Source organism: Penaeus vannamei, chromosome 21 (assembly GCF_042767895.1).
Source record: "Penaeus vannamei isolate JL-2024 chromosome 21, ASM4276789v1, whole genome shotgun sequence".
In the NCBI taxonomy this organism is placed as follows: Eukaryota; Metazoa; Arthropoda; class Malacostraca; order Decapoda; family Penaeidae; genus Penaeus; species Penaeus vannamei.
The window spans coordinates 34,739,936-34,749,935 of NC_091569.1; the positions used below are offsets into that span (position 1 = coordinate 34,739,936).

The window sequence follows — 10,000 nt, forward strand, 5'->3', positions numbered from 1 at the left end:
TATTTCTCTCTCTCTTACTTTCTCCCTCCCTCCTTCTCTCTTTCCCTTCCCCCCTCCTTCCTTATTCTCCCTCCCCCTCTCCCTACCCGCCCGCCCCGCCCATCCCTCACCCCCTGCCGCCCGCCCTCAGCTCCAGCTCCGGACGGGGAAGGTGACGTGCTCCTCGCCGTGGCAGCTGGAGGAGACCACCAACACGTTCAAGGTGCTGGAGACGGGGCAGCTGTGGGTCGTGGACTTCGAGGCCTACTACGAGCTGGACATGTACTGCCTGGAGACCTTCGCCGAGAACGCCAGCGCGCCCGCGTCCCCGCACTGGCTCGGGGCGGCCGTGTGCCACACGCAGACGCCCATCGAGCCCTTCGACGCCTCCAAGATCACCGTCAGGAAATGCTGTTTGCATAATCAGGTGGGCTGTCGCCGCGGGGTCTTGGGCTCGGGCGGTGCCTCTTTAAGTTCTCTCTAACGTTTTTATTTTATAATATATCTCTTTGTATTCTGGTAACAGAGTCTCACTCATTATGAAGACACGACATTAGAGAAAAAACTATGTCAACTACGATATTCATCAAACTTTGAATGCAGATGAGATTCATTGTTAGTGCCGCTTTCAATGATAATTGTAATAAAAAGTCCACATGTCAATATACACTAGAGCCTTAATTACAATCTTAATTAATCACTATGCGAACGTTGGCTGAGAAAGCAAACAACCAGATGCAAATGTGCGCAGAATGGCAAGCAAGCACAAAACATGCCAAGGTTATGAGAAAGCACACAGTGAGTCCCAGACATGAGGAGGGAACATAAACAACGTTCTAACTAACTGAAAAGCTGTAAAGGAAGCTTCAGGTTATATTTTTGTGATTGTATATTGATGTAAAAATGTAATAAAATATAATTCAATGTCCTGTCAGCACGAGGTCGGCACACGCGCGGTAGAAATATACATTCCACGTCTTAATTTGTCAACTTGTAACAACTAAAGGCGAGGTTATCTGTATTCGAGTCATCTGTGAGTGAGTTTGGGTTCATTTCAATTTTTTTTTGTCTCGAGTGTGAGATGAAGGGGTTTGGAGGCGTAAGTAAGAGCGGCAGGATTCAAAGACACATTGTGAAAAGAGGAAAGATAAGATATTGATAAGATGTAAGTGATATTCTTGTATAGGCATGCTATCGAGACGGGCAAGATGCATGAGATTAAAGTTAGAAAGATGAATATAAAAAATAGCAAAGATTTAATCCCCTGTTTTCTAAAATAATATTCCTAAATAATGATTGAAACAAAAATATTCGTACTTATTACTACCTTTAATCTCTACAAATTATCGAGACAAAATTATTCATACTTGATCCTACATTTAATTCCTAAAAAAAAATAAATGAGAAAATATTCATAATTAATCATACCCTTAATCCCTAAAAAAATAATTGAGACAAAATTATTCATACTTAATCCTACCTTTAATCCCTAGAAAAATAAATGAGACAAAATATTCATACTTAATACCTCTAATCCCTAAAAAAATAAATGAGACAAAATATCCATACTTAATACCTCTAATCCCTAAAAAAATAATTGACAAAAATATTCATACTTAATCCTACCTTTAATCCCCCCCAATAAATAACCGAAACAAAAAACATTCATACATAATCCTACCATTAATCCCTAACCCCCCCCCCCCCTCCCTTTCCTTCCTCCCCGGGCGCAGGTGTACACGGCGGACTCCAGCTGCATCCCGCGCGCCAACGTGACGAGCGAGGACTGGCGCGTGCCGCTGCGTCCGGCGGGGGCTGCGGCGGGGGAGCTGGCACACGTCGACGTCCGGCAGCAGCCCTACGCAGACACGCACGAGGTGGTCGCTTCCTTCCAGGTGAGTCAAGGCCGTGCATGCAATTGGACGGGTGCATATTCAAATCCATGCACACGGATACACACATTCCAGTTTTGCGGAATCTCACAAAAAACAAACAAACTAGAAGGACTCGGCGCATACCTCCGCCAAGGCAGTAAGGTCACTGATGCAATAAAAGTATTCACACAAAAATTTACACTGAAATCGCCTTTCTCAAGGTTATGTTTATGTTCGTAAACATAACCTCCCGGATGCGGATCACCACCAAATTTTAATGGAATCTAAGTTAGGATAAGATACACATCTGGTAAGATTTTCAGAAAAAATCTAACAAACGATCTCATTATATCCGGATCGTCACCAAAATTTAGAATCAGAAAAATATATTTATAACTTTTTGCGTTATTTTACAAACTAACTAACGAACGAACAAACAAACTAACCCCGCCCAAAGAAAACGGGCGTCACCATTATCACCATCATTGTCACTGTCATTGTCTCCCGCAGGTGTGCAAAAGGGACGAGATGGGCATCGAAGTCCACGATTTCCACGTGATAGAACAGACTGGAAAACTCTACATCCCGCAGCTCCTTCGGGAATTTTCTCACGACGAATACTGCATTGAGGATTTCTTCACGGACGACGTTTCCATTCCTACGGTATGTTGTTTTGCTTTTTATTTCTGTCTTCCTCGCTCTCTTTTATTTGGTATGTAGGCTTTATTGTTTTATTGTATATTGTCTTTGCTCTCTTTGCGATTATGTCTGTCTCACTGTCTCTATCTCTGTCTCTGCCTGTCTCTGTCTCTCCCTCTCCCTCTCCCCCCTCTCTCTCTCTCTCTAAAATACTGAATAGGATGAAGGCCTGTATAGGATGAAAAGTCGTGTCCGCACTGACGATAAACTATGCTATAAAAATAAACATTCACTCCTTAGCACTGAAATAAGATATGAATCTCCCTTGCCATCCATAATGCTTCGTGATACCCCCCCCTCTCGCGCAAAAACTCCTGTATATGCAAAGCCAAAACTCACGACCCCAATGCCACCCACAGGCTTACATCTGCGTGAGCGAGGCAGAGAGGCAGCAACTGCACCTTTCCGAGACCCCTGGCTGTGATTCGGGCAGCTGCGTGAGGAAGTGCTGTCCCTTTGGCAAGATCTTGGACTCCATGGGCAGGAAGTGTGTCGACGCCAGAGATACTTACTTCAACGTCACAGTCAAGATGGAGGATGGATCGCAACGGCTGGTGAGTGAGGCGGTTGAATATTTTATTTTTTGTATTTTTCATTTGTTTATATATATATCCTTTTTTAAGAAGTTTGAGTGTTATGTTTTGTGAGAGGTTGTGGGGGATAATTTTGTTTGGCAGATCTACGTTTTTCTTTCTTTCTAACTTCTTAATATACAGGGTCATGTACTTAAAAGGATAAAATAATGAAGTAGAGCCCGAAATTTTTCATATTATTTTTTTGAATTTCGCAATTTCTGATTTTGAAATTGGCACATACACATCCTACCTAATCCCTAGCAATTCCATTACAACCCATCACAACCTTACATTTCCTCCTTAACTCAAAAACTAATCCCATTTCGAACAGCTGAGTGACATCGAGTTCCTCACCGAATACCCAGACTGCAAACTCCAACTGACCTACGAAGAAGAGGATGTCCAGCTTTTGCAAGGCATGAACCTCAGTTACGTCTCTTACAGCCAGGAGGAATGCGACCCGAGAATAGAGAACATTATTCCTCAGGATAATTACTGCATTGATCAGGTATTTGCTGAGGTTTGTTTATGATTTAAGGGGGACCTAAGGTATACCCGGTTGAATCAGGTTGGGCTTTTGGTTTCAGTTGTAGAATGAATAACCAGGTATTAATAGTGGTAGTGGTGGTAGTAGTAGTAGTAGTAGTAGTAGTAGTAGTAGTAGTAGTAGTAATAATAGTAGTATTTACACGACACAACAACCTTTATTTCTTGTTACTAATGACCTCTTTATTGCAGGTTTTGTACCCATCGGGCATGGTGAAACAAGGAGCAGCCTTCTGTATCCTAGAGGAGCCCACAGCGGAAAAGTCAGACGTCAGGATCATTTACTCTGTCTTCCTCGGGATCTCAGACCTCTTCATCCTAATTTCCTTCATCGTGTATTTAACAGTGCCAGACCAGAACAAACGGGGTCTCAACAAGAACGTAAGTGAACTAGAGCCTGTGAATGTGGATGAACCCCCTTGTGTACTAACTAATACATGGTTTATTCATTTTCTTATAATGTAATATTTGTCTTGATGGGCTAAATCTCATCATAAATCATAGTAAAGAAGACAAGATCAAGAAAAGAAAAAATGGAAAAAAAAATACACAGTACATTTTATCAACCTTTATTCACACTATAACGGAGCATATAATTTTTTATCAATCTATCAACAGGTGAAGCTGGCACACTCAGTCTTGGGTCGAATCCTCCTATGCTTCCTCTTCAGCATGTTCTTCGCCTATCTGTTCCTCATCATCATCAACCTTTTCTCGGACCCAATTTACCTGGCGAGCAAAAGTGCCTGCATTGGCGTTGGTGAGTTGACATGACTTGTTTTTTGTTAATCTTATGTCAGCCTCTCTGACAAATATTTTTTTCTTACATAGTCATATTTTTGAGAATGTTTGTGTACCAAAAGTTATTTATAAAGTTATTATGATGATAATGATGATGATTGTCATCATTATTATTATTGTTATTTTTCTTGATTTTATCATTATTATTATTGTTATGATGATGATGATTATTATTATTATGATAATAATGATAATGGCAATGACAGTATTATGATATTGATATCATTATTATTTGTAATATTATTACTACTTTTATTATGGTTATTATCATTATTATCATTATTCTTTATTATTGTTATTATGCATATCATTACTATTATTTTGTTATCATTATTATCATGATTAATTTGCTGTTGTTATTGTTGTTATTATTATTTTATTTTTATTTTTTTTCATCATCGTCTTCATCATCATCATCATCATCATCATCATCATCACTATTTTATTATTGCTGTTGTTATTATTATTTTCATTGATATTGTCATTACTGTTGCAGCTCTTGTTGCTGTTATTATTATTATTATTATTATTTTGATTATTATTATTATGATGATGATGATGATGATGATGGTGTTGATTACTATTAGTATTGTCATTATTTTTGTTGACATTAGAACATTCCATTTAAAAAGAAAGATATAAAAGTAATTAATTTCATGCCATGCAGAGCACTGTATGTTCTGCTACATTTTGCATACATATCTGTAACATTTTTCACAGTTTTTATTAGAGGAATTGATTGATTTATTTCCAACAGGTGTGTGTTTGTACATGTTCTTCATGGCCACTTTCTTCTGGCTGAATGTCCTCTGCTTCGAGATTTGGTGGAAGTGCTCAAGGTAAGTATCTTGAGTACAAATGCAATAGTGAAAACAAGTATATTAACAATAAAGTAATACTTCAGTAACTATTGAATATATTGAAAGAAAGACGTAACAAATGTGTAGCGTACAACAGATATGGTATTCCATCTTGAAAAATTATATCTGTTATCTTGTAAGTTGTATGTAGAGACGACAGACCATTTTCAAGCCGAATTCCTCCTTTCAGGCAAGAGAGCTCGAGTGGCCGTCGCTGGGTGTGGTACCAAGTGTATGCCTGGTTTGGCCCCATCACCTTTGGGGCCATCTCTCTCATCATGGATCTTACGCCTTCTATTAACAGCTGTTACATTAAACCCAACTTTGGGAAATATTCTTGCTTCTTCAGTGGTGAGAATCTCTGTTGATTCTATGTTATGGTTTTATGAAATGATTGCTGTTTTTGCCAAGAATTTTTGCATTTTACTCATATTTCGATTAGGAATTATATGAACTGAATGGATCATTTATAACCTGAAGCTGAAGTTACTTTTTTGTATCACAGATTTAACAGATATTTCAGTAACATTACATAAGAAACTGTGGGTCTAATTCCTCCTTTCCCTTTCAGACACCCTGACACACAGTAATGGAGCTAAATGGGCATACTTCTTTGGGCCAGTGGCTGCTCTGCTAATGGCTGACCTCATCTTCTTCCTCCTGACCGTTCGCTCACTCCTCGTCACTGTTCAGCAGAGCCACAAGGGGACGGCTCAGAAGCAAGCCAAGCAGCGGCTCAAACTGTGCTTTAAGGTTGGGCTTCATTATTTTCTTATTATTGTGAAAAAAGTCTATATATACATCTATATCTGATTTGTATCTGTATGTGTATTGATCCATCCATGCACTAGTTTCTCTATTTGTATGTCTGTTAATGTGCAACAGTCAGGCTTTGAAAAAATATCAAGCAATATTTTCCTGTTTCAGCTTTTCTTAGTTATGGGTATCAGCTGGTTTGCAGAGATCATCGCATATCAATTTGGACCAAGCAGTTTTGGATACATCTCAAACATTTTCAACTGCTCACAGGTTTGTGCTAATACAAGATAAAAAGAATTTGTCAAAGAAGTGTTTTAGGCACATTTATTCACAGTTGAAAATATGTGAGAAAAAAAATTGAGTTGTAATCATTAAAAAAAGAATTGTGAAAGGTTATATTTCTGATGTACTTATTACATTCTCAGATGAAATATATATAGCTGTAATGATGATAAAACTATGACTGATAAATGAGCTGTTGAAAGTGCAGGTAGCAATTTGTTTTTTTGTCAAATTTCCAATAAATAGATATCACAGAGATTAAACTAGTGACAACCACAGGAGAGCACAGGGAGTATATTTAAAATTGTAGTCCTTAACATAATGTTTAATATTGAACAGTTCATCAGTCACATCTGTAAGGTATTGGTAAAACACAAGGGGAAATAGTCCAGTCGTGAGAGATAAAAAAGTCAAACATCACCGACTCTTCTTTGGAAATTAACAACCATTTTCTCAAACTTTGACACATCCACAAGCCCCTGACATGATTTTTAGGCTAAGGAAAAAAAGTATTCAACAGGTCCTGTCTGTTATGATTCTTATTCCTTGTAGAAGATGATTGTTGGGGTAAAATTTGAGATCACAATATTGTAACATTGCTGCTTATTTTATTTGTCACTTCATTCCAGTAAAAATCTTAGATGTGCTTTACTTTATTGTTGTAGATTTTGGTGTAATGTTTAAAGATGTTTCTTGACTTCACCTAACCTAATTAAATAATGGGGATGGTGTTTAATGCTCCATGAAAGAATTACTTAATAATCATCCACCCCTTGCAGGGCTTCATTGTGTTCCTGATCTTCATCCTAAAACCCAAAATTATGGAGGCAGTTCGAGCCAGGCTGTGTGGCTGCTGTGGTGACCCCAAGCCAGCCAAGCTGCGCGGTATGCTCCCCTTCACGTCCATGGTCCTCACAAACTCAGCAACCACGGATGAGTTCTCGCTTTCTAACCAACAGCTTTCGCTTGCACGCTCCAATGTCCATAACCAGATCTCCACGATTTCCAACTCGTCAAATGACATGGTTGTACCCCCCATGTCCCATCACCTCCCCAAACACCTTCCGCTCTCACTCTGCCAGCCGACAGAGCTGCATGCAAAGATCCACAACAGGCCATCATCTGAATTCCCAAGTGAGGGTGAGCTGAGGGCCAGTTCTGAACGGTCGAACTCAAGGGACTCATCCCCTTCATCCTCTAGGCCTTCAACACCAAGGACGACCTCTACTCGAGGATCCCTCTCGGCCAGCTGCAAGTCCATGGATGAAGTCACCTGCTGATAAATAGCTTGTGTTTTATTCCTGTTAAACTTTCTTAAAGACGCAGATAAGATTGAACTCATACTATATTTCTCTAAAGAAACAGAATTATTGATTTTGCTGGTTCTAGATTATATGATTATTCTTTCCTTTGAGAGTTATATTTCTTATTTTCATGATGTCTTGCTTTAATATGAGAATCAGTTATTTATCGAGTTTGATTTATTAATATTAGTGTTCTGGTTAATAGAGTCTACCTTTATTCATATCTATATGCTTGTATTTGCATTTAAAATCTATAGAAAAATATAAATGATAGGAACGCTTAAGCATAGATTGTGTAGGTATATATATATATATATGTATATTTTTCTCATTAGTTAGAAGAAATTTAGTAAGCAACAGCCTTGAGTAATTCAAACACATGTCAATTATAGCTGCAAAGACTGCAGTTCTGATTAGCTTTAGAAATATGTTTTATTATTTCAATATTATTATCCCAGTGTTTGCTTTGGTCAGGAAAACAAGAAAGTGTACTGTGCATGAATTTATTAATAGTGATTGAGAGGGGAAAGATACAATGGGGTTATAGTCAAAGAATTATTGAAGGTAGCAATTAGAGACAAATGTCTTATCATTGAGTTACCTGAATTGGCAGTCTCAGATTAACAATATCTGTATAATAGTGGCTGTTTTCCTTGCAGTAGGAAGTAAATACAATATCATTTTGAAAGTATTCATTAAATGGAAGCCAAATTAGGGGAATAAAAAAATTAACAGAGATATATTATGCTTCTGGTAAAGCATACAATATTTTCCTTTGTTATTAGTTAATATTGAGCTGGTCTTAGTATTAACATTGCTTGAATGGTAATGACTAAGTATTTCTTTCACCATAGATGTGTTGGGTTTTGTTCTGAACATTCTTCTGTTGTCCAAGTTGTGATGATTATATTTTGCCTTTGTGTTTATCTTCAATTATCTGCATTTATTGCTGCCATTAGACATAGCTGCTTTTCTACTAGATATGTTAGCATTGGATTATATATATCATTATATATATCATATATATACATCATATATATACATCATATATATACAAGCACACACACACACACACACACACACACACACACACACACACACACACACACACACACACACACACACACACACACACACACACACACACACACACACACACACACACACACACACACTCACACTCACACACTCACACACTCTCACACACACACACACACACACACACACACACACACACACACACACACACACACACACACACACACACACACACACACACACACACACACACACTCACACACTCACACACTCACACACTCACACACTCACACACTCACACACTCACACACACACACACACACACACACACACACACACACACACACACACACACACACACACACACACACACACACACACACACACACACACACACACACACACACACACACACACACACACAAGATTATTATTTAGTGTCCCATATATGTTTAGCCTCATACTGTGTGAATGTTCTCTTTATGTTCATTTACAACCCAATGTTGCCTTTACTTTGTCTTTTATATTACTTTCCTAAAAAGTTATTTTGCATGCCTTAAAAGCATTGCAGTGCCATGAGATGTATTATGTATATAGGAATTTATGCTTTATCTTTGAATTAAAAAGAAAAAAAAGAGAGAGAGAAAAAAAGTAAATTATTGTATTTTATGTTGTATCCATAAGTGGTACCTCTGCAACAACATTTCTGAAGCTATGATATTGAAAGATATAAATCTTTGTAAAAAGAAAATATGTTACAGAAAATAGTGGCTAGTCGAGACCCATTTTCCCTTCATTATTATTGTTTTCTTTTATATCCTAATGCTAGTCTCTTTCTCCTCCTCCGTGTTCCCTGTGAGTATGCATGCTTACTCCGATAAAGTCCTACACACCAATTAATGCCTTGATATATGAAAACATTTTCTTTGTGCGGATTGTAAACCTTGGTTAATATACGTGTGTTCTTTTCTCCTTGATTCTGCCATGTTTTATTCAAACCTTTTTACTATCAATACCACCCTGAAGTTGAATTTAAAAGTCTGTGTCAGAACCTATTGTTAACCCATCATATATTTTTGCAAAAGCTTTTTCTTGAAAATTTTGCAAGGCAATGTAAGCAGCCAAATGAGACGTGGCTTTTATGCACTGCTTGAAATCTGAAGGATCTTCGAAAACTTCTTGAACCGAGGTAAGAAACCTCTCATTCGTGACATAAGAGGATGCTTGTCTTTGCTCAGTTTTCTTAAATTAAGCATGTGAGTGCAGGCATTGTACCATGTTTC

At 38.1% G+C, this 10,000-nt stretch overlaps 1 protein-coding gene across 1 annotated transcript in view; it reads left to right on the forward strand.

Annotated features, from left to right (window-relative positions):
- LOC113824067 (probable G-protein coupled receptor Mth-like 1) overlaps positions 1-8,703 on the forward strand; it is a gene marked incomplete in the record, with an annotated part of 104,705 nt that extends 96,002 nt beyond the window's left edge. Inside the window, 12 exon segments of the mRNA XM_070136112.1 lie at positions 131-406; positions 1,713-1,874; positions 2,364-2,516; positions 2,912-3,106; positions 3,459-3,635; positions 3,866-4,054; positions 4,292-4,433; positions 5,232-5,313; positions 5,525-5,685; positions 5,906-6,087; positions 6,262-6,363; positions 7,155-8,703. Of these exon segments, the coding sequence (XP_069992213.1) occupies positions 131-406; positions 1,713-1,874; positions 2,364-2,516; positions 2,912-3,106; positions 3,459-3,635; positions 3,866-4,054; positions 4,292-4,433; positions 5,232-5,313; positions 5,525-5,685; positions 5,906-6,087; positions 6,262-6,363; positions 7,155-7,655 (2,322 nt within the window).
- Positions 8,704-10,000: the final 1,297 nt, after the last annotated feature.